The 25,598-nt window shown below is 42.6% G+C and overlaps 1 protein-coding gene across 1 annotated transcript in view; it reads right to left on the bottom strand.

Moving 5' to 3' along the window:
* Nucleotides 1-24,808, bottom strand: part of LRGUK (leucine rich repeats and guanylate kinase domain containing) — a 68,994-nt gene extending 44,186 nt beyond the window's left edge. Inside the window, exons 1-5 of the mRNA XM_046020246.1 lie at nucleotides 24,518-24,808; nucleotides 16,957-17,064; nucleotides 14,467-14,548; nucleotides 10,888-10,988; nucleotides 7,247-7,328 (exon numbers count right to left, since the gene is read on the bottom strand). Of these exons, the coding sequence (XP_045876202.1) occupies nucleotides 7,247-7,328; nucleotides 10,888-10,988; nucleotides 14,467-14,548; nucleotides 16,957-17,064; nucleotides 24,518-24,808 (664 nt within the window). The remainder of the gene's footprint in view (nucleotides 1-7,246; nucleotides 7,329-10,887; nucleotides 10,989-14,466; nucleotides 14,549-16,956; nucleotides 17,065-24,517) is intronic.
* Nucleotides 24,809-25,598: the final 790 nt, after the last annotated feature.

A 25,598-nucleotide genomic window follows, 5' to 3' on the forward strand; every position in this document is an offset into this window, starting at 1 on the left:
ACCTATCTCTTTCCATTAATCATTCCCCTTTTTTAAAGGGGAAGAAAAGATGCTTAAGTGTCACAAAAACAGGTATTTTGCCTCATAATTCTCTGTAGATCTCCTAAGTCCACTAGTTACTAATTATGTGACTTAACTTCTCTCGGCTCAGACTTTTCACTGGTAGAGTGGGAATAGCAAACAATGGGTTGCTATGAAAACTGAAAGTTTGATCACAGAAAAAAATCATTGGAATGAGGCTCACAAGCTATAAAGTTCCTCACAATTATAAGGCAGTTATCATTACCACATTAAAAGCGCCTGAAGCCAAGGAATCACATCCTCTACCTGTTGGTCAACAGCACAAAATGTTAGATTGAAAGCCAGCATCTACTCCAAAAAGATGTAGGCAAGAGAAAGAGATAAATCAGGAAACCAGAAGCAGTGAGGATAACGTACTACCAAATGAACCAGACACTCCTAATTTTTCTCCATTGGTTCCAGATTTGATCCTTGGAAGCATAGTTTCGCTTGTCATCAAATATGCATTTTCAAATGTACTTTGATAAAGCTCTCCTGCCAGGAGAGCTCTACAAAGCATTCATGCTCACAAACACCACACTCTTTCTGCTTGTTTCCTCTGCACTGTTTAAATAATCATTCTCAAACCAGAACGAAGACCAGGTCTTTGCTGATACAGATTGTAACAAAGGCTGTGAAATGTGGGAAACAGAGATTAAACTCTCCCACAGCTATAGATGAAATAAAATGTCCTTGGCAATCTTTGGTAAGAAAAATTAGGCAAGGAAAACTTCAAGTGGCCGTCTGCCTCCAGTTAGCACAGAAGCAATAGTCCTTAAGTCCTATGTCAGGTGCACTAGTGTCCACATAGTTCTGCTCCAACCGTTATGAAGATGCTCAATGGGGAAGAGTAAAACAAATGCTTGTGGGCACTGAGTCAGGAAGCCTTCCCATGGGAACGGGGCAAGGATCAGAAAACAAGGACTTAGGAATCCTGAAACTGTCGAGAGCTAGTGGGAATTGACAAGGCAAGCTTGTTTATTGTGTATGCAGTAATTTTCCAAGACAGCCGAGGCTAACCCCAGTCACTCAGTACATCTGCTTCACTCTCCAGCTTTGACTAGTATAGCAAGTCAGGTTTTATGAAATTCGCCTCGCAAGGGCCAAGGGAAGAGGAATACAGGTGCCTCAATGCAGCTGGGGGGCAAAGTTGCAAAGTTCTTCAAGTTGCAAAGGCTTGAGGAACTGACTGCACAGCTCTGCTGAGAAATAAGTTCATTTCAGAAAAACTGTCTATTTCCCAACTCTGCACTCCCCTTTAAACTGCAAGGAATTTCAGTCTCTATAAATTAATCACATTCTTGACTGATGAGTACTTTTTACAATGGCCCAACACCCCACCCCCACTGCCCACCACCACACTCTCAAGGTCACAACATCTGTGACCACGAGTAACGATAAAGGTCAGTATGCAGTAGTCCGTTTAGAGGTCTGAGTTCACAGCTTGCTTTCGGGAATACCTTTATCTCCCTCATCTCTCATCTTCTTATTTTAAGAACCTGCATGGAATGTTACTTGTCCTTCCTCTGAACGTTATTCTTTTGCATTCTTTCATGTAGGTCTTGGGACTTTCCAACTAGAAGAAATATAATCTGGTAAATCACTAAGCCATTACAATGAATTAGCTTACTGGGTTAACCCTCTTAAGTACATTTTAATTTTCAAAGGCCGCTGGCTATCAGAAGAAGGAGACTCAAAGAACTCAAAATCATCATACTGCATTCCAGCTCTAAAGTTTTACATTTCAGTGAATAAATCTTTTACAGTGGAACTTTAGGTCCTCAGAAACTGAGGGACGGAATCCAAAGGCACATAAGCGTAACTGTGCAGCAAGGAAGAGCCCCACGATGTAGTTTTATATCTTGGTGATGCTGTCAGCAGTTTGCAGAGCTTGACATGAATTATTCACTAGTTCCGTATTCGCTCTTATTCGTTTGTCTACAATCATAAAATATGGTTCGGGTGTAGAGAAAACAGTTACTGAGAAATAAGTAGGAAATCCATCACAATTCTCTTAGTAGAGAGAACCGCAATGATAGCTTTAATCAAAACCAATCCTGAAAGATCTATATCACCTTACCAGTGAAAAATGTTCTTCACTATAGGAGTGAATGTCTAAAAAATGAAACACACATACACTTTAAATGGATAGGTGATAAAAGTAGTTATGACTCAATGAATTGCAGCACGGGGACAACAATGGAACTTAGAGGACGAATCTCAGTGCAACCACTGACCACATGATCCTGGACAGTAAATGAGCCTCCCTGGGTCTTAGGCTCCTCTTTCATAAAAGAACAGTTAGGAGTAGATCATCTCTAAAGTCCGGTCTGGATTTTAAAATTCTGTGAATCACTTTTTAAAAGCTCCATGGCTCTATAACCATCTAACAAATTCTAATGAATAATCAATCTGTCGATACTTACCGGTAAAGAATACACAGCATTCTTTCTTAAGAATAGTCTTTCTTGACTTATCCTTGACAAAGTTTATCAGCTTGTGATTTAGGATGTTTATCAATTAATCATCAGTTAGCCACAAATGGAACGACAAAATAGCGTAAGATAAACCAAAAACTTGATTTCTTAAACCAGTCCACTTTGAGGCACTAATTTAATCTACAATCGCAATGTCACCATTAACCAGGTCAATTAACAGACTTGTATTTATTTTAAAGAAGTGCTTTTTAAAGATGCTAATTACAATTTTGTTGAATTATATTTTAAAAGTGCACATGTTCCCCTCAAATAGAAAAGACATATTCGCCCACTAAGGAAAGCTTGAACATAAAGAGCACAAAAATGATAGCCACCAAACCCCTAAAAAGGACACACGGAATGGCATCAGATTAGGAAAGCGTGCCCTTCGAGGTACAACAGAGAGGACTGGCTAGCTTAAAGCTGGGGATCTTCAAGTGCACTCCTCAGACCAGCAATATCCGCACCACCTGGGAGCTTATAAAAATGCAAATTCTCAGGTACCACCCCAGACCTACCCCATCAGAAGTTCTAAGGATGGAGGCCAGCAAGTTTTTAAACAAATCCTCCAGGGGATTCGGCTACAGCTCAAGTCTGAAGCTTGGTAAATAACTATTTTCAAAGAAATTAATAAATTTCCGATTTAAAACATTTTTAATGGACACAGGTACAGCATCTGCCCATACACAGCCTGCGTATATTTATTTTTAAAAGTCTAGTGAACACTCTGGAAATGGGTCCTACCTTCAGCCCAAGAACATGAACAGTAACTCACTTCTACCTCTGCACGCCCCTCCTGTTGCATCCAACGCCTCCCTCTCGGAGATGGCCACCATGCTGAATTGTCTACTTCCTCTTCCTTTTCCCCTTTGGTTGGATACTAAAATTATATTTAGTTTTATTAAGATGCATCCCTACTGCTCCATGGAGATAAATTTCATTCGTTTTCACCACCGTAGGATATGTTAGGAGTGTAACGTAAGTTGTGCTTTCTCTTATCAATGAGCATATGGGCTATTTCAACTTTCTGCTATGACAACCAGTGTTGCTATGAGCATTCTTATACAAGCCTCCAGATACACGCTGCTAAACTTCCCATATGTAGGAATGAAAGTGCTGGGCCACCGGGAATTTTGATGTTCAACTTTATAAAAGAGCGTAAAATTGCTCTCCAAAGTGGTTGAACTAATTTCATACCCAAAGGAAGGGGGAAAAAAAAAGAGAGAGAGAGAGAGAGATCCTCTTGACCTACATGTTCTCCAACACTTGGTATTTTTAGATTTCTTTTTTTTTTTTTTAAGATTTTATTTATTTATTTGACAGAGAGAGATCACAACTAGGCAGAGAGGCAAGCAGAGAGAGTGAGAGGGAAGCAGGCTCCCTGCCGAGCAGAGAGCCCGATGCGGGACTCGATCCCAGGACCCTGAGATCATGACCTGAGCCGAAGGCCTTGAATGGATGTAACATAGTATCTCATGTGGTCTTGGGCTGCATTTCTCTGAATACAAATGACGCTGACATCTAGTCATGCTACTAGACTTATCCGACTCATTTTCTGTAAAACACTTTTTATACATCTTCTCCCATCTTCCTATCTGGGAACATGGAATATATTTCTCTTTAGTTAGGTCTTTACTGCTCTTCGATAAAGTTTTATTAGATTCCTCCCACAGGTCTTACTCATTGTTAATAAGATTCCTTTTTATTGCTCTTGTAGATGGGGTCTCTGTTTTAAGTTGTGCTTTCTAATGGCTTGTTTGTGATGGAGAAAAATGCAATTGATTTCCTTTTATTGAAGTCATATCCAACTACTTTGTTGAGCTCTCAAAACTATCATTTCTAGTAGTTCATTGCAAGTTACTGATATTCTCTATGGACAACCATGTCATTTGCAACAAGAACAAAAAATCTTTTTATCTTCTCAATTTTTATACTTCGGGGCTTTTTCCCTCGGTTTTACAGTGCTGGCTAAAACCACCAAAACAGTGATGGATAGAAAGGGCAATGGTAGAGATCTTTGTCTTGTTCCCAATTTTAAAGAACGTTTAGAACATGTCCCCAGTTAGGACAAAGTCTGCTTCAAATATTTGTATAGACCTTTTCAAGTTGAGGAAATTCCCTGTAACTAGTTTACTAATAGTTTTTATTGTAAATAAGATTCTATAAAATTCTATCTATTGAGTTTCTAAACCTACTGATCATATGGTTTATTTCTCTTAATCGGTTAACATAGTTAATGACATTTACTGACCTTCTAATATTAAACTATCCTAATATTCATGAGATAAACCAAACTTGGTCATGGTATTATCTTTTTCAAACACTGCCAGATTCAGTTTGCCAATACATGGTTAGGATTTTTACATGTAGATCATGGGTGAAAGGAGTCTATCATTTTCCTTTCTCTTATCGTTCCTTATCTGCTTTTGGATATCAAACTAATCTCATGAGCGTGAATCGTGAATATGCTTTCTATTCTCAATCTTTGAAAGATTTTTTCATTATTGGAAGATCTGTTCTTAAAAGTTTGCATCTGGTGGGAGTTTTTTTATATGAGTATTTTAATTTAATTTACTTTATATGAACTACATTTATAAATACAGGACTACTCAGGGTTTCTATTTCCAAATCAGCATATTTTTCTAAGAATTTATCCATTTCATTTAGGTTTTCAAATGTACTGGCATAAAAAATGTTTAAAAATTCTTATGCAAAGCTTTTCAGTCTTTTCAAAAATCTAATCTAATAACATAATTATATACAGTATGTATGACACTCTAAAACAGAATAAGAGGCATATTCAGTACTGTTTAAAAACCAGCCTACTATCTATTCAAAATGGTAAGCTAAGAATTTGTTTCATTAAGAGTTTATGAAGGGTAGCTTGTTTTGGCTCCTTGTGTTTGCATTTTAAAGACCACAGGTGAGGAATGCTGCCATGTTACATTTTAATTATATGTTCATGTTCTGAATTTCAATTGGTTCTGCTGTAATGAGGACAGCTTTTTATACTTTGGAGAGAAGACTGAATCGCTACATCTAAAGTCAGGCTAAGGAAAAAAAACACCAAGAAACCCTATTTTTCTTCATGGTGTTTGACATTTACGAATCGTAACAGTTTTTCACACAGAAAAATAAATTTATGTAGAACTTAAGTCTTCCGTGATAGACATGTTTTAAACTGCACCCTCTGTTTGGATTCCAAAATCCTATGGAGTTGTTTTCTCTGGCAGTTCCATGCTATACACAGAAGAGTATTTTCTGGGAGGCAGATCCCAGATTGCCACGTGACCGCCCCCATTCAGGGTGCCCTAAGCTGGAGCTCTGGATGCTCCCTCCTCCTTTCTGGCTGGTAGGAGTCTCTGGCATGGCTGACTTCTAGACCAGTGCTTCTCAAGCTTTACCAAGTGCATTCCCATCACCCAGGGGTCTTGTTAAAAATGGAGGTTCTCATGTCAGGGGTCTGCGGCAGATCCCAGAGCCTGCATTTCTAAGAAATTCCAGGCAGTGGTGTTGCTGATATCATTAATCTTCCCTGAGGAGTGTTCTTCTAGGTGGTCTGAGTGGATTTCTGAGTCAGGTGGCTTCTGGGTGGTCAGCCTCTACCTTCTTGCACATTCAGTATGTATGACCGTCAAGCATCAAGTGAGAAGTTCTACCAACAGGTGCTGCCAACATGTACTACTTTTGGTTTGCCATCAGAGCATTTCATTTCAATCATTTTTCTCAGTAGGAAACATTTAGGAGAACTTGCTCGCTTCAAGAGCACCCGCTAAATTCCCAATAATGGCACATTCCACATACCAGTTCTAAAGAACATGGCGCTATGTTCGAAGTTTCCCATCATATATGAAAAAGGCTTTTCCCCAATAAAATACATGCTCAAGACCATATACCTTCTGTTCTCCCCACATCTCAGTCTCATTACAAGTGTAGTGTTCTAACTGCTGCCCTGTCCCTGGAATGAGGCACCCAAGGGCAATCAATTCACTCCCCACTCTACCCTGAAAAACCCTCAGGTGGGCAGAGAGATACTGAGAAAGAGAAGACACTGCTCCCTTAGCACCCAGAAAACATCAGTCTCCGGTGTAAAGAGACTCCAGCTCATTAAACTCACAGATTCCCAATTAACCCTTTAGGATCTTGACGCTGGTGTGTGCATACTTCCAGGTAGATGTTCTCCATGGGAGCCTGACTCATGCAGTATATATGTTCCTAAAGTTGGCTGCTCATCGAAAGAGGTTGGTTTTGCTTTTTTTAAAAAACAAAAGTATATTTTAAATACACCAGAAAAGTTTGCTATTTAAAGGGTAGTTACTATGAATTCTTTCGTGAAATAAAAAAAAAAAATCACTTATTTTCCTTTTGGTCATATCTGAATTTCCAGATACTGACCTTATTATATAAAACAGGACACAAGTTTAAGTAAATTCCAAGAGTCAATTAGAAATAAGCCTATGTTTATCAGAAAATGACTGTCTTATGTAGCTTTTTCAGGTGGATGATGCTCTTGGCAAGCTCTGACTTACAATCTTGCTCCTTGGTAAATAAAACATGTTTCTTCATTTTGTGAATATCAATTCTTAATCATTCAAATGAGTCACACATCTCCAGTAAATTGCTTATCTGGTACCACTCCAAGTCATCCAAGAACACAGTTATTAACAGGCCTATTACCCAAATTTCCCCTTTATTCATTCAAAGGATACTGTCCAAAATTAGTTTAGTGAGAGTCTGGTATTCTGACAAATCACGCATTTCAGAAATTTGATTGTAGGAAAAATCCACCTTCTGATGAGAAAAAGAGAACAATAGGTCAAAGTTTATTTCTCGTCTGCTTAACCACAATAATTTCTCACATAAGATCTTTCTGGCCGTGGGGTTAGAATCCATTACTGAAAATATGCCAAGGCTAACACAGCCACCCATATCTAATCACGTTCTGTCTGGACTCTTGTCTGTTCAATCTGAGGGACAGGGGGAAGGAGTCCCCCCCCCCTGGGCCCGGTGCAGACACCCCCACCCCCAAACACTTTCCATTCCTGCCATTCCTCTCTCCATTTCCGGCAATCACTTCAGGCTTTCTTCATCTTCCCACAGAATTCACCTCAATTCCGCTTTTACCACCATTTCTTTCATTTTCTCTACTGCCCCACGAGCGGCATTCACTTAGTTCACGTGTTCATCTTTTCTCTGCCTTTTCTCCTCTCTCAATATATTCTCCCGAGTCACTTCTCAAGTGCCAGAAAAATCTTTCTTATTCATCCCTCAGGCTACATCTCATCCACTTAACACCCTTTCTCAAAACGGACTATTTTAGGAAAGCCTTTTCAGCAACATGAGTTGTTCTTTCTCCAAAATAGGAGACAAAAGAAAAACAACATTAAGTGACTTTTAATATTCACCCCTGAGCAAAAGATGAACAAAAAGGATTAAAAAAAAATTTTTTTTAATGCTACATTTATAACTTGCTGGGCACATGTAATAATTCTCTGGAAAACTATCAAACAATGTTCTAATGAGCACTATTCTTATATTCTAGTGCCCTTTAAAACAGGGTCCCCCTGTACAAAGAATACTTTATCAATGTATTAAATACTAAAAACTTCAAATATTAAAAAACATATTGAAAACTCACATGCCAAGAGAAGAAAACAGATTAAGTTGATTACAAGTTAGCAACAGGACCACATTGTCAGTAAAACACAAGTGTGTGAACCATGTGAAGAAACAGTAATGTGCAAACAAAATATTATTAGTTCAAAAAACCCCAAACAATTGGAACACAAAAACTGACGCCGATATAAACTACAACTATGTCAAACATAGAGCATGGCTGACCTAAAGCGTTCCGTCTGATGTGACCGAACGAAGTTTCATATTCACTTTGGTCTTCTGCGTAATTGTGATGGACCGGGAGTCAACACTGATCTAGGCTTACTTATAATTGACACTTTTTTCCATTAATACCTTCTGTTCTTGTGCCACCGTCGTGTCTGCTCCTCTCTGTCTAACTCTAGCCCTCTCTGGGCCACATGCCCATACTGTGCCCTCTGGCACCTGTGTTACCAGGTGTGCTGAGAGGCTGGAGAGGGTTCTGATTGGTGCTCTGACTCCCCCAGGAGTTCCACCGGACCCGAAGGCTTGCAGGGAGTCCCATCCACCAAATGAACCTGCTGGACTTACTAGGAGCAAAGCATTCTGGGAAATACAGAACGTGTATACGAACAGGCCCCTGCGTTCAGGAAAGGTGAGCCTTCTCTGGCTGGTGGCCCAAGGCTCACAGATAATAAGGGAACAGGATGTAGAGCTTTCTGAGAGGGTGGGATGGGGTACACAAGCCTGGTTTCCTGGGTAGACACGGGCTTTGGGTGGCAGACTTTGGGTTCCGTCCCAACCCTGCTACCTCCCAGCAAAGATGACATATGTGATTTGCCCTTTCTCTACTCTGGAGTCCTCATCTGTGAAATGGGACCGTCCCACCTGCTCACAGCTTTACAGGGAGGACTGCTTAAGGATAATGCCCTGAAAACACCAGCAGGCCTGGGTCATGGCCCCCAGGCTGACACAGAGTTCACAAGGGCTTGGAGCGCGTCACCCGGGGCGGTCTGGCTCTTGGCAGGCACTTCTCTACAGGGACTGATAGATTTGCTCTTAACTCTCTGGGAGCTCAGAACCTTAAAGACAGGGTTTCTGTATTGTTTTTGTTCATTGGTGAAGCCTTCTTCGGGGAGAGGGTGGGGAGGGTGAATGGAAGAAATTCCAAGGAAGTTTTTCCCAAGGGAAGGGTTCATGCGGTTGCCTTGACTCATTTCCCTGGGGCGTAGGACAAAGCAGAACGGGACAGCAACTCAGGGAGAAAGGAAACAGCTCTGCAAATACAATTCCCAATCACCTGGTGATCACGGGGCCCCACGCCGAGTACAAATAGGCACCTCGTATGGCTTATTTGGACAAAGGAACGTCACCTTGGCAATAAGTATAATTTCAAAGGAGAAAAAATTTTAGGGGTGCCTGGATGGCTCAGTGGGTTAAGCCTCTGCCTTCGGCTCAGGTCACGATCTCAGGGTCCTGGGATCGAGCCCCGCATCGGGCTCTCCGCTCAGCGGGGAGCCTGCTTCCCCCTCTCTCTCTGCCTGCCTCTCTGCCTACTTGTGATCTCTCTCTGTCAAATAAATAAATATCTTTAAAAAATTTTACCCCAGTACTGAAAAAAAAATCGGGGTAAACATAAGAAAAATTAAAAGAGCATCTCACTAGCAGTATGGGTGATGTCAGATTTTGATTTCAAACCAATTTTCCTATTTGTGCAAACCCTACTACTTGGGATCTGAGTTCATTTGGTTTGTAAATAAAACAAAATAGATAATAAAAGGCAATAAGTGATGTCCAATATTTAATGAAATACATTCGTCTACTCGAACACTAATCCCAAGCTCCCAGTGACAGCTCTCAGATTCGTCAGCACATTAGAGCCACCTGGGGGTCCTTTAAAAAAATTCCACACCCAGGCCTTCCCTTGGGCCTCTTGAATCAGACTCTCTGGCAGGAAGATGCAGGTGTGTTCCAAAGTCTCCAGGTGACTGAAATGTGCAGAAGAGTCTGAGAACCACGAATCTCTAACCTGTCTGCTTCAGTGTGGCCCACGGACCACCAGCAGGGGCATCACTTGAAAGGCTGTTAGAAACCACAGTCTCAGGGCACCTGGGTGGCTCAGTGGGTAAAGCCGCTGACTTCGGCTTAGGTCATGATCCCAGAGTCCTGGGATCGAGCCCCAAGTCAGGCTCTCTGCTCAGCAGGGAGCCTGCTTCTCCCTCTCTCTCTGCCTACTTGTGATCTCTCTCTCTCCATCAAATAAATAAATAAAATCTTTAAAAAAGAAAAGAAAAGAAACCAGTCTCAGGCCTGACTTCAGAACCTCCAGGGTCAGAATCCCTGGTTTCCGCAAGAACCCCGGATGACTGTACGCACATTAAAGCATGAGACACAGCCCAGAGCCAGCTGCTCCATCAACTCCCATTCACACAGTTTGGTTCTGTGTCAGATGCAAAAGCAACTTCAGAGATGCAAGATCAGAAATCATTGTTGGAAAAAAAAAAAAAAGTATTTAGCTGTGAGAGAGAGAAGTTAGTTCTTTAGCCTGAACACTATTAGCAAAGCTTCCTAAGATTATTTGCAGACAGTCTTCCTTTCTCATAAATGATACCCAAATCCCTTCTTACTTCATTTCAGACACTTACACTATTTACTCCCATATCTCAGGCTGTCTGAACTCCCTATTTGAGCACTGTATTGCGTGTTAATGTACTTTGCAGACCACTTAATGAATGAATGCGATGATCAAATCTACCTTGAGATTTTTAGGTGGCTTGAAATTGAAGAATGTCGTCAATTTATTGTGAGAAGCATTAAGTTCTAGAAGGTAAGGCATACAACTCACACAAGACAGATCTGGGGGGAGAAACAAATACAGAAATAAGGTAAGCCAATAAAATCAAAATTAGACTAAGTCATTAAAAACAGCTTATGTTACATCAGAGCATTTTCTCCTTATGCCAGTTGCAAGCACTTCTTAATTATTCCAAGCAAGTGAAATGAATAAAAATAGGAAAGCATGAAACACAGGCAATGTGGAGAACTCTCCATGAGCTCCTACCTTCACCTTCTTCCCCAGGGCCTCCCCTTCTCCTCAACATTTTTCTAGCTACTGGTACATCCTCCAGGTCCCAGCTCACTCTCCCATGAGCTACTAACAGCCAAATTCTTAAAAAATACCAGCCTCAGGGCGCCATCAGTGGGTATTAAAAAATACCCACTCATGGCTCAGTGGGTTAAAGCGTCTGCCTTCGGCTCAGGTCATGATCCCAAGGGTCCTGGAATCGAGCCCCGCATCAAGCTCCCTGCTCTGTGGAAAGCCTGCTTCTCAACCTCTCCCACTCCCCCTGCTTGTGTTCCCTCTCTAGCTGTGTCTGTCAAATAAATAAAATCTTAAATAAAAAAAAAAAAAACCAGCCTTGGAGGAAAGGACGAGAAACTAAAGCCACAGATAATCCCCTTGATAATCCCCTAAGTGACTGTATTAAGTCTTTTCACAAAGACTGAAAATGCCACAATTAGAGAAGTTTCTTTGTTATAAATTAAATTTTGTTTTAGTTGGACTTAGCCCTAAATCTCATTAATTATTTGAAGTGATTTAAATTATTACTATTATTTTACTTTGGCTCTGGATTGGTTCAGAGATAGGTCCGAGTTTTGCTCTTTATCCCAAGCAAATATTCTAAACCTCGAACACTAAGCAAAGGACAGCTCTGCTCTAATGACAGTAACATATAAAACATAAAAATGGTGAAGTTCTGTGTTGCCCTTCTCTGCCCCTCTACAGCAGAGGCACATTTCGAAGCAGCAGGATAAATTAGACAAAGACTCAGGAAGAGGATTTACAGCCCTGTCTCCAGCAGGAACTCCAGTCTCCCACCTGAAAACAGTAATCATAACAGCTTTCCCTCTCTTTCCATTCTAGGTCACAGAAACAGCTATTACATGCCTCCCCACGCCTAGGAAGGCCTTTAGTGGAGCAGCAGGGGCCTTCCCTGAAGTGGGCGGAGAAGGCACCATGAGCACACCCCTCCGCCTACCACCCCCTCAAACAGCTTTCCTTCTCGAGATCCTGCCAAATTCTACATCATTTCTCTAGTCTAAATCACACCCTTCTTTAGCCTGTCTTTATGGAATTATTCTAGGATGGACAATACACTGAGACTTAATTGGTGGGACTTAATGAGTGAATCAAGGAAGGCTGCCTGGAAAAGGAATCTTAAGGTGAAACTGTAACTGTCATGACTTGACAAGTCTTGCCTATTTGTCCTTCCTGAGCTCAGCTCCATTTCTCTCAGTCAACTCTATTACTATCCAATGGACCCCATGTCTCCTTGGAGCTGATCTTTCTGTGGGCAGGTAAGTGCTGGACCACGGAGCTGTCCTGAAGCAGAAGCAGCCGCTACCACTGAAAGGGAGCTACGGAAATGGCAAGTACATCCCAATTCTGTAGATGACCAATCCTTTCAAATCACTCGGAGGAAAAAATGCATGGTCTGGATTGTGGGCCCTCTAACTCTGGCCGGCCCGTTAATCCCTACTTGTTGCAGTGATCTCCATGTCCACCAGATGGCAGGAGCTCCTCGCGTCTACAAGGGTGGTTCTCAAACTGTGGTCCTGGGTCGGGCACACCCGGCTTCCCAGGGGAACTAATTAGAAATGCAAATTCTCCAGTCCCACCCCAGAGCTGCAGAATCAGAAACTGAGGGCGGGGCACAGCGGGCTGTGTTTTAATGCCCTCCCCAGGTGATTCTGATTCAAGTGAAAATCTGGTCTACATCAGAACATGAATTAAAAAAAAGAAAAAAATATATATACTGTGCCTTACACATAGTAGGTTCTCGAACACTGGATGTCCTTAAAGACGTCCTTAAAGACGACTGATCTGAGAAAAGTTCCCTTCACAACTGGGGAGTCCCAGCTCAAGCTGAGGGGGTATGAGGCCACCCCTGAGCACTGCGGCCCATCACGCTGCAACTCCTTACCCAGGGATAGAAACAGACCTGGGAGTGGTGGCGGCAGGGTAGCTCCTGCCAGTGACACTGAAAAACACTTCCTGATGACAGGATATCTGGGATTTGATTAAAAATAACCCTAGCGGGGGCGCCTGCCTCACTCAGTTAATAGTCTGTCTTCGGCTTAGGGGCTTAGGTCATGATCCGGGTCCCCAGGAGGGATCTCCCTGCTCAGTGGGGCGTCTGCTTCTCCCTCTGCCCCTCTCCTCCCCGTGCTTGGGCTTGCTCTAAAATCTTTAAAATAACCCCGGGGGGAGGTGGTCAGGGAGGTATAGGTGAAACCAGATAGGCGACCGGCTGATCAATGTTGAACCTGCATGTTCATTACAACAGTCCCTTGTGCCCATGTTTGTAATTTCCCATTGAAAAAAAGATTTCTAAAACTAGAAAAAAATAACTCACAAACAGTAGCATTAGAGGAAAAAACGAAGTTGAACTAGTTCTTAGCCACTGAAGAGCACGGCTGGATTTTAATTACTGCTCTCCTAGGAGGGGAAGAAATCAGAAAGGGACCAGAGAAAACCGTATCAGCAACATTTAACCGCCAGGAAAAAGACGGGCTAAAGTCGCCAGTGGAAAGATGATCAGCAATAAAGCAGGTCAAAAACAACTGCTGAGTTCCCTCCAAGTCTAACGAAAAGAAACTGGACACTTTAACTTCAAATGAGATCAGAAAACAAGAATCAAGGTTTGAAGAAAATATGACTAACTGCATTAAATGTGAGCAAGATTTCTCAGCAAATACATTACGGAGAACCACAAACCGTGCAGTGGAAGAACCAGCTACATGTAAAGAGACAGTAAAAAAAAAGAAAAAAAAAGGAAAAAAATAAATGTGTGGAATCCCTGGCACTCAAGTAAGAAGAAAAGAAGTAGCTGGCCAGAATTAAAATGTAGATGCAAAAGCAAAATTAAAAAAAGAATCCGTTAAAGGAAAAAAAAGGTGGGAGGGGGAGAAGGACTAATTCATCTGTACGGAAAAACTAATAGGGGGAAAGACAAGGGAATCATCAAATATTCAGGAGGTATTAAAGAAGTAATGAGCTGTCTCTTACAAGGAAAAAACAAAGCAGACATTTCATGGGATACGTTTCAACACCACTGAACGATTCGAACCACGGACAATGGTGCATGTCGGCTGACTTTACTCATCACCCATGGTGCCTTTTTTAGACGCAAAGTAGAGCTTCGATATGTGAAGGGATCCACAGTAGCACTTACACCAAGTTTTGTAGGATTAACCTCTATTACATACTGCGCAGCTTTAATTTTGAAATAACTGAATGATCCATCAATCTACAAGAACAAAAATTACATACCTTCAATTTTATTTACTGAAAGATCCAACTTCTGTAGGTGAACATATTCACAGAGAATGCTAATGTCAATTAAATCACAACCCTGAGAAGATAAAAGGTAAAAAGACTTTAATGCTGCTTTAACAGGTTAGTACTCTGCCATCTCCTGACACCTGGAAGTAAGAGTGGACAGAGATCCAGAATTTCTGTAAGGATAGTAATGATAGTATACTTGTACTATACTTAGAGAAAAAGTATAGTAAAAATATACTTACTTATAGTAAAAGTATAGTAGTTGAATGAAAGAACTACATCTGAGGCCTCCTACTAACAGGATCTCAACGCAGATGACAAACCCATTTAAAACATGCATTCCTCTAAAGAAGAAAATAGCTTGGAAAATTAGTGATATTAGCAAAAACAAATACAACATGAAAAGGCAAATTAAAGCAGTGTTGAATAGACCTTTAGAGTTTTATTATTTTTTTAAAAGGAGAAGAAAAAAAAAAACCCATAGAATAGCAGTAAGGCCAAATCCTTTCTTTTGTAGAAGAAAAGGCAGATGCCTAGAATTTAAATGAAATGCTAAAGAGATCACGTATCACCAGATCATTAATAACACTGTTACCTACATTTTCACAAGGTCCTGTTCAAAGCTCCTTCACAGTAATCTCATCTGACCAAGTAAAACTGAGATCCATAAGGCAGACTAGTCCCAGTTTGGTGATGAGGAATACGAGGGACAGAGAGGGATTGTGAATAACCTAAAATCACACAGCAAATTAGCAACAGAGAAGCAGATCCAAGTCTCCTAATCCTTCTCCAAGATTCCTGCCATGAAATCGTGCTTCTGGAGAACTTCAGGAGTGGGGAAGAGAATTTGATCCCTTGGAACAGACTCTTATCGCTGGTTTATGTTACAATGTCCAAATCAGAAAAAGTCAACCAATGAAGTATCATGATAAGCAAGTTCTCAAGCACACTGATAAAATGTTTAATGAAGGCCACAAGAATAGTGTAATAAATATGAAAGAAAACCTACTATGCACAATGCACTGTGCATGATGAGAAACACAGTGCAATGATGGGGTAGAGCTGAACTGTGCCCTTAAGAAACTTGGACTTTGGCAGGAGAGATGCTATGTATGTAAGTAATAAGAAAAAGTAAAAAATAACATGTAACATTAGATATAAGGGGATGAAATCACCAAATCAGGCAACCGTAAGAAAATGTATGCAGTAAGACAGGTTATAAAGGCAAAGTAATTCAATATGATATATCTCAAATGTAAGGAGGTCAGGGGCAAGGTAAGGTAAGGTAAGCTTAGTCCATCTAGCTGAAATAAGATTTAAAGGATTGCTTTTTTTGTTTCTTTTTGCAGATCAATTTAAGGCATAGCACTACATACATGAGTAGAATATTGATTGAAATGGACTTGTGCAGGGATGTATCGGGTGCTGGAATTATCTACCATTCCAGTGCCTAACACAGGGCAGTGCGCACAGAGGCTCCCTATAAGTTACTGCTTAACTAAGCAGTTTACTTAAGTTACTGCCGAGTCATCCAGAACACGTTGTAACGTAAAAATGGTAAAAGGTTACAGCCTTAATATGCTGTCCTCAAAGAAGATGCCATGGAACCAGCATGAGTGAAAAGAGCTTAACATTTCTTGGATACTTTACAGTTCAAATCCAAGAGAGACCAAGATTATGAGTTGTATATGCTCATTATACATACTTCAGCCATATTATATAGCACAGTAGCAAAATTTCAGTGTGCTTTTTTTCACCTACGTATCTGCCTTTACTGTGTGGCTCTCCAAGCAATATTTAATACTTCATAATATAAGGAAGCAAAAAGAGTTAAATTATTTTTCTAGGGCTTTAGAGAAACAAAAGGAAGAAAGAATCTGAAATACTATGAGTACCTTGCTATTATAGCTTTCCTTAAAAAGTGAAGCCAAGATTATGTGTTAGTATTGATATCTTGAAAATTGATGAACAACACATTTTTGTCTTTAATAATGGGTATCTTTTGGAAAGTGAGCTGTGGCTTAAAGCACTTATTTCTTCACATACTTGGTGGGGGGGCAGTCAATATCAAAATACTTTGTTCCCTTGGATTTAGATATTAATTTTAGTCCTGGCACTGATCAGAGAGAAAATTATTAAAGAGTTTTTGATTGGTTTCACAGAGTCAAATTCAACTTCTGGAAAGAAAGCATTGATTACTATAATACAGACTACTTAAGATGAAAGAAACAGACTGATGGGAATGAAAACAAAGGAATTCAGGGGCTGATTACTGGACTGCCCAGAGCGCTTTGATGCCTCACATAACACAAATAACTCTTATCACCAGTCTCCATCAAATGAAAGACTCTGAGATCTAGGCCCACCACAAAAACTGTGAATGCCAGAAAAAATAGATATGAACCAGAAAAAATAGAAATGATCCAACCAGTATTAAGATGTAGCCTAGTCAGCCCATGGTGATCTTGTCATACTCACTGGTAAAGCTAGATTGAGATAGACCTGCTCAGTCCCAGAGCCTGAGCGCCCCAACTGGTGAAGGGCATTGGCCACGACCTCCTCTCTCAGGACCCCATCAAATTTCTCCTGCAAAAAAACAAAGACAAAAACAAAACAAACAGGTGGACAAAGGACTTCCATTAGAAAAGAAACAGTCCAGGGGTGCCTGGGTGGCTCAGCTGGTTAAGCGTTGACTCTTGATTTAGGCTCAGGTCATCATCTCATCATCTCAGGGTCATGAGATTGAGCCCCACATCAGGCTCTGCACTCAGTGGGGAGTCTGCTTGAGGCTCTCTTTCTCTCTCTTTCCCTTTGCCCTGCCCCTTGCTCATTCCTGCTCTCTCTCTCTCAAATGAACACATAAATCTTAAAAAAAAAAAAAAAAGGAAAGAAAGAAAAAGAAACAGTCCACCCCCTCACAGCCAGCATTTAGTATATTACATACTCAGGAGCTGACCCTTCCAGAATTTATCAGCCCTAAAGAAAATTCTATGTTGAAGACACATACATAGGACATATATAATCAAATATCTCTTAAATAGGTGTTCTTATTACCACTGAATTGTCGGGTGGTCACTTGCATTAGGTATTGAAAGTGACATACAACAGCAATGGAAACATCACCATTAGCGGTGAGAGCTACGCTGATTGAGGGCTTCTCGGCTCCAGAGAAGAGCTCGTAACGATCAACTCATTGAATCCTCCTGACAACCCGGAGGCAGGCACTCTTGGTTCCATTTAACAGATGAAGAAACTTAGGCTTACAGGGGTTAACTTGCCTGAAACCACATAGCTAGTGGTATAATAATAATAATAATAATAATAATAATAATAAGCCTGATTCTGTCGGACTCTGAGGCAATTCTAACCACTATCCTAGACTGTCGGCCTCCACCTGAAAGGATTGTTGCATCCAAATTAAGGCAATTACTTTGCTAAATCTGGTATTCTTGCTGCGGGGGAGGGGGGGAAGACAACAAAAAAGAAAACAGGTTCTCTGTTTGCTTCCTATTAGCTAATTTTACTGGATTCATACAATTTACAAGATTTATTAAAACGGTAATAACTGGGGTGCCTAGGTGGCTCAGTGGGTTAAAGCCTCTGCCTTCGGCTCAGGTTATGATCTTAGGGTCCTGGGATCGAGCCCAGCATCAGGCTCTCTGCTCAGCGGGGAGCCTGCTTCCCCTGCCTCTCTCTTTCTGCCTGCCTTTCTGCCTACTTGTGATCTCTATCCGTCAAATAAATAAATAAAATCTTTTAAAAATAACAAATAAAAATAAATAAAAAGGTAACAATCACTGCCATAAGGAGATTGGCCCTTGGTGTGTAGAAAGCCATGAACCAGTGATGCGTCAACATGCCCTTTCCCCAAAAATAAACAGAAGAGACAACAGGTAGATCCGTATTAGCTCCGTACTGCCTTCAACTCTATAACGACCAACACATCAGCACGAGGACACAAAACTCAGTAATCCCATTAGTCACACCAATATAATTAACTGCGACTAGCACGTATACAATGACGGCAAAAGACTCTTTCCAGTTCTGTATTAATTCAGGAACCAATAGCGCTGCTCGGGCTGCTGGTACTGAGGGCGAAGTACATAGGCTTGCGCTAGGAGCAGGAGTTTCTCTGTGCCAGCCCTCCACTAGTCCCGGAAAGCAAGTATCGCCCGTGCATACAGGGGAGATAGTGCACAAGCTGTGAGGCTGCACAGGCTTGGTTTGAGCCCCCAATCGGCCATTTTGAATTTGTGACTTTGGGAAGATAAAGTTTTCTCTGAGCCTCTTATTCTTCATCTGCAAATAGGAAACGTTATTACCTTCTCTTAATGGGTTAAGTAGAATGAAAAAAAAAATACTGTAAAGCTCTTAGCACTTTGCCTAGAACTATAGCAAGTGTTCCCACTGAATGACAGTTGTTTCCAATAATTGATGAAGTTAGAAATTCTGCATCTTAAGGCTTCCTTCTTCCATATCAATCAACCTGTTTACAAACAGAGGAAAGACAATCACTTTTCTAAACAGAGTCCCAACTTCTTATACAACATCTGGGAAGGATTAGAAATGGGGGTGTCACCTTCCCCTCCAAAACTTTCCATCTAAATCTCTGAATTTTTTTTTTAAAGATTTTATTTATTTATTTGACGGAGAGGTCACAAGCAGGCAGAGAGGCAGGCAGGGAGAGAGAGGGGGAAGCAGGCTCCCCGCTGAGCAGAGAGCCTGATGTGAGGCTCTATCCCAGGACCCTGAGATCATGACCTGAGCTGAAGGCAGAGGCTTAACCCACTGAGCCACCCAGGTGCCCCTAAATCTCTGAAGTTTACCTGACCCACACCCTCTATTTCCTGGTGTGAGAAGATACATTGCCCCCCACCCACTGAGGATAGTAGATAAGTGTCTGCCTTTCAACACAGCCATGGATGTGGAAGCCCGGCACGCTGGTCAGCATTTTCCCAGCTCCCCAAGGCAAGCGTCCCCATGGCAACCCCCTCACACATCCCTTGAGGGTCTTGCCCTTTGTCAGCATCATGCTTTTCCCTTCTGATCTTTGGTCATTTTCAGACCTTTAAAAGCCCTACTTGATCTTGGGCAGTTTCGGAGCCTAAGGATGGCCATTCAATCCCCCTCCTGCCCCCAAGCGCTCATGCGCGTGCACATGTGTTTCTTTTTCAACTCCAGACACTTTAAATTGATCTCTTCTCGGCTTCAGCCACTCGTTGCCATGGCCACACCCCGGACCAAGTCATCCTGCTGAACTGTTCCACCTTAGAAACCTCAGACCCTAGCATTCTCCTCTGCGGTCCTACACTAACTCCGCTCCATTATGACAACCTCTCTAGCTGGTTCATCCTTTCCTCTCTCAGAGTCTACCTGTCCCCTCTCACTTCCTTCCCTGCTTGGTATCCCCTGGGCCATTTCAATGTCTCTCTACCCTTAAGTCCCTGACTCCTGGTCCTGACTCAAACTACCGCACACATACCCAAACCTGAATCAAGTTCACAATCAACTACTGCGCTGAGGCAGGGACTGTCATCTCGTCATTCATCTGAGACAAAAATCTTTCCAGCATGCCGGGCACGTGCTAGCCAGTATGCTCGGCTCAGTGGATAGAGTTATGAATAAGACATGGTGTCTGGCCTTAAGGGATTCACAGTTCAGTATGGGAGACAGACAAATACACAAGCAATTTCAAGTAGTTTGATAAATATTACAATACGAGTAAGGAGGGTGCTTTGACCATAAGCAGGGCATCCATTTTTTGCCAGTTCTAGGGGGAATTAGGAGGTTAGCAAAGCCTTGCTGGGGGAGAAAGCAATGAAGTTAAGACATAAGTAACTAAGTGACTCTGGCAAAGGAGAAGAAAGGGGAGGAGAAGAAGACCAAGAAGGGTACAGCAGGCAAAAGGGCAACAGGTACAAAACTCCAAAGGCAAAGGTAAGCACAGCCCATTGGGGAAACTAGAATTCAAGATAGCTGAAGCATAAAGCAGGAGGGGGAAGACGGTGCCTGGTACACAGCAGGGGCTCAAACACAGCTGAGTGAATTAAAACTGCTCCTGCCCTTGAGCCACGGAGTGCGCTGGGAGGGGACCCCCAGCCATGCACGCTGGTACCACTCCAGTGTCAACTGTTCGCTGCGCCCGCTGCTGTTCCAGGCCCTCGTTCATCAGCTGCCTTTCAGCCCCCCACCCCGGCCCCCCAGCCCGGCTGTCAGATCTCCAACCTCTCCTCAAGTCTCCAGGGGCCTCCCCTCCTTTGTCCTCACTCTCAGCAGGTGCATTGCTCCCCCACTTCCCGTAGAAGTGACCAGACATCAACCCTGCCAGCATTCTGCACCTGTCCGAACGCCCTTCCTTCGAGTGTCAAAGGCAGACTATTCCTTTTCCACACTCAGGGACCCCCACTTCCTGCTTCCTCAGGGATCTTGCCCAGAGACCATCCATTTTGCCCTCTTTGCCTGCGATGTCAGCCAGTCTCTCTCCATATTACTCTGCACCCTGTCAGTTCTCCAGCGACACAAGTCTGTGAGTCCCTTCCTGTTCCTTCAGCTACAGCTCTGGTATCCCTCAATAACCAAGCTACCGCAGAGCTGCTTTCGCATCCTTTAGTGCCCCTCGCTCACCTCCCACTCACTCTTCAGGGCACTTCGGTTAGGCTTCCGCCTTCACGACATCACAAAACCACACGGGCCAAGGTCTCCAATCACCCTCAAACGGGGAAAGCTAATGAGCACTGTTTAGGGCCCTTCCCGTTTAACCTACTGGCAGCACAACTCATTTCCACTTTTTCAGACTCTTCCTTGCCTTGGCTTCCCCTCACACAATGCTTCTTTCTTCTCCTTCTTCGCTTACCGTTCCCTTCCTGTTGCCTTCCCTGGTTTCTCTTCATCTGCTGCACCCCCTTAGGGTACATTCTTCCCTTGGCCCTCCTCTTCTCTTCCTGGATGATCTCACAGACCCCAATGCTGATGATCTCACGTCTCCTGCCCTGAGGCCCCCTCCCCTGATTTCCAGAGTCATGTGATTCATCTGTCTAATCTTTCCTGTGCTGCTGCACCTGTCCCCTTTCCAACTGCTGTGGAAATTTCCTGTGGTGAACAGCCTTCATATGTCCCCAGACTGTGCCAGAGACCCAGCAGTCATCCCAGACTTCCAATACTTACTTAGTAACTGTCCCACCTTAAATATTTTAAATGTCTTCATCTTTAGCTTCTTTTCCATTCCCATGTCCACTTCCTTAATCCAGACTCTTGTCTCTCCTCCATAGACATTGCTAGAGGCTTCTCATGATCTGCCTGTCTCCAGTCTTACCATCCTCTAATCTAACCCCAGTCGGGCTGCCAGGGGAGCTCCCCACCGCTTAGAGACCCAAGTCCATGGTAAAACAGCGTAAAACCCTCCAAAATCTGGCCCACACTTCACCTGTGTGCCCACACACTCCCTCACCCAGACAAGGGTGTGCTTCCCCGAAGTCTGCCATGATTCCTGCAATCCAGCTGTCATCTGTACACATCTAAGTACAACACTTCAGATGCTCAACAGCTGTGATTTACTCACATCCTTATCTAACCTTGAGCACAGGGGACACCTAGGTCCTCAAGGAAGTTCTCATTTTCTTCTGTCATTACTACTGCTATTATGCATTACTTCTGTAACTTTTAGGACCCTACTCTGTTCAGACACTCTATCAAGAACTTTAACAGGCTTTCTTATCCGATTTGATATTTATAACTATCCCATGAGTAGACACTACCCACATTAAGTTACTGGCAGAGCAGTTTCCATGCACCAGACACATGTGATGGGCCCGTATGGAGTCAGAGTGGCTCCTACATAGTAATCATTCAATGAATGTTTGCTCAAAGTCAGTGAAATTTACCAAATCACTTAATAAGCTATAGTTAGATTAAAAACCTGTGTGTTTTATTATTTGTATTAGTAAAAATAATATATTATGGTAAGTATTTTACTTATGGTTCTCATCTAAGTCTCACAACTCTCCTATGAGATAGGTATCATTAGAATTCCCAGATTACAGAGGAGACATAGAAGTGAAATAACTTACTCAAAATCTCAAAACTAACCAAAGGCAGTATTTTGAACAGCTGGTCTACCTTCTTTGAGTTCACCAGGGGCTTCTGAGACTAATTACGCCATAGGCACTCAGTAACAACTGTGACCATTATGGCATTATAAACCTTAGCCAGGCAAGGAGATGGACAATAAGTCTTTGACCATGAAAAGTCTAAATTTTTCCTCAATTCCAAGTTTTCAGCTTATTCAGCTATTAAAATTTATTGGACACTCCAAAAAGCTAAAATAAGATGTAAGAATACAAAATAAATATTAATATTTAGAACATAAGTGGAGGACAAAATAAACTTTTCCACACACAGCCTACAAGCCAGGGATAACCAGTTCAAGTCAACCCCCCCACCCATGGTTTGTTAATGGCATACTGAACACAGGTTAATATCAGCACTAATGAAACCCACAGCCCAAGAGCATGTGTTAATTAGAATAATAAAGTAAACCAGTAATTCATCTGTGAATTCCTTTGGGGAGGAAGCTGGTAGAAACCATACAAACATCTCAAAGTTATAAAAACATTGCTACAGTTTTGCATTTATCACTGTTAAGAGGGTAGCAAAGTAAATCAACAAAAGATGAATAATGTAAGTAATAATTTTCTATCATCCACTTTAAGAAAAACTAATGTGTAACCAGCCCATATAGAAGGAAGTAGAAAAAGAGGAAAGTCAAAATGGGAGAGAAGGGTGGAAAAATGGGCCAAATATTGAAAATGGATAGAAGGGTATTACGAAAGAAGGGAACCCACGTGGGAAAAGAATGAAGGTGGTTAATAGTAAAATCAGAGGAACATAAGACAATGCAAATTTCAGACAGGTGAATACGAATAAACAGGAAAAATGAGAAAAGGAGTTTGTGAAAGGAATGGGGCTAGCAAAGAAAAACATATGTGGCCTCAAGGAGAAGAGGGGATTAGGAAAATGCACAAAGATGCAGAGCAGGGAAGCCAAAATATCACAGAACTGGGGTACTGCAAACATTCTATTTTTTTGTATTATATCTACTTCAGAAATGATTTTGCAGCAGTTTATACCATGAAGGAAGAGGAAAGGAGAGAAAAAAACCCAAGAGAAAAACTATTAAAATGAAGAAAAATATTGATTCTGAGTTTCCCGGCAGCCAAGACAAAGAGGAAAACCCAACAGTTTATTGAAAGGAAGCGAATCAACTTATGTTTTTGAAGGAAGGCAAACAATATATTAGAAGCCAAGAGTGTACACACTCTTGTACAGTGTAGGAAAGAAGTGGAATTGGGTGAGGTTTAGAAGATGTACTGTAGAAAAGAGAATTTATAGTAATGTGAAGGCAAAGCCACAGCTCAGGCAATACAGATGGGAAGGGAAGAAACATTCTCCTCCTGCGAAAACACTACCACAGTGAGCCGGCTGTTTGTACACCACTGTAAGGGGGTGTGTGTTGCTTGTGTAATACATTACATAGCCCAGGCAGAAGCAATACATTACTTGGTCTTTGGTAGCCCTTATCGGATTACTTCAGGACAGTATTTTTTTTTCCCCCTGGAGGAAGGAGGATGAAGGGACTGGAAGTGGGGAAGAGTGCTGGAGTACCTCACAATCACGGAAAAGGGTGCAGGGGCTGCCAAGGACGAACTCTGCACGTTCCCAATACCGTCGAAGCCCAACTTTTCAAAGCTAAAGCTCTAACTCCCCATACAAATAGGTGGAAACTTTTTCATCAGGACGCTGCGAAACTTGACTCTTCGGACACCCAATGTGCTAGGGACCCAAAAAGGAGACACGTGGAAATAAATGCAGGCAAAAGGTGAGGGAACAGGAAGAAAGGAGCAGGAGCCTAGGAGCGGCCGGGGAGAGGCACTCCGGACGGCGAGGGCCCGAGGGCTGGTGAGGGGCGCGTGGGGGAGCTGCCGCCCGAGTAGCAGGGCCCGACGCCAGGAGAAGAGAGAAAGGGGGTGGGAGTAAGGCACACCTCCAAATCCTGCATCTCGGACCCTGAGGACTCCTCGGATTCCCCTTCGCCCTCGCCCTCGTATTCCTCTCCGTCCGCGTCCGACTCTTGAGAGCGGTGAATGAGCTGCTGGAGCAGGTAGGAGGAGGCTTTGTGGAAAGTACCTTTCGATCTCTGCCCCATGGGAAAAGAAGACCAGCGAGACTGCCGCTCTTTTTCTGAGTGCGGCAGAATCCACTGGGCTCCGGTTCGTGAACCGCTCTGCAGAGGGGAAGACATCGGCCACTGGGGACCGCTCTCGGCGGCCGCCATTTTTGTTTACCGGGGTTGCCCAGGAGACGGCCTCCAGGGGAGGAGGCGCCGCAAGGGATTGTGGGCTGTAATCTCCGCCCCTCCGCGCGTCTTGGTTTACAGTCTGAGCCACCGCGGGCTCGCGGCTTTTTCTTTCTTTTCGTCTGACTCGTATGGGTGTTTCCCCCCTCTCTTTTAGTGCGTTCAGTCGCTGGCTTTCTTTTTACTTGTCTTTCTCATATTCACCTCTTTTCTTCGCACCCCTTTTGTCTCCAACTGGTTTCTCCTGACCTGGAGGTCCCTTTGGGAGATTTTTCATCCCACCCTGATGCCACCTGTGAGCATCCTTCATTCATCTGCTTCATTCGCAGAGGCCCTTTCCACAGAGTGGCCCTTTGAAAGTGTTAGATGTCTCTAATGATCTCCGTCGAAAAGCTAATTAAGACTGAAACTTTGAGCGGACCGCGCGTTGTTAGACCAGGTTCTGCATAAATGAAATAGAAGGCACGGCTCCTGTCTTTATTATTTAATTGCAGATACTAAAGAAAAAGGACCAGAGGAGGACGGGAGCTGATTTGCAATTAATTTACATTTTCCCCTTGAAATGAGAAGCCCTGTCCTTGGGGAGAAAAACGGGCAGTGGTCTAACAATCCAAACAGAAGAGGAAAAAAAAGAAAAAAAAGATTGTCAAATTGACACTGTATCTGAAAGCCTCTGAAAAGCTATTAGCATCCCATAAATAATTGTATTAGTCAAGTGACCTGCATTGGTAATTATTTTTATCTTGTTGCATAGGTTCTCTGTGCAGTT

Source organism: Meles meles, chromosome 10 (genome assembly GCF_922984935.1).
Source record: "Meles meles chromosome 10, mMelMel3.1 paternal haplotype, whole genome shotgun sequence".
In the NCBI taxonomy this organism is placed as follows: Eukaryota; Metazoa; Chordata; class Mammalia; order Carnivora; family Mustelidae; genus Meles; species Meles meles.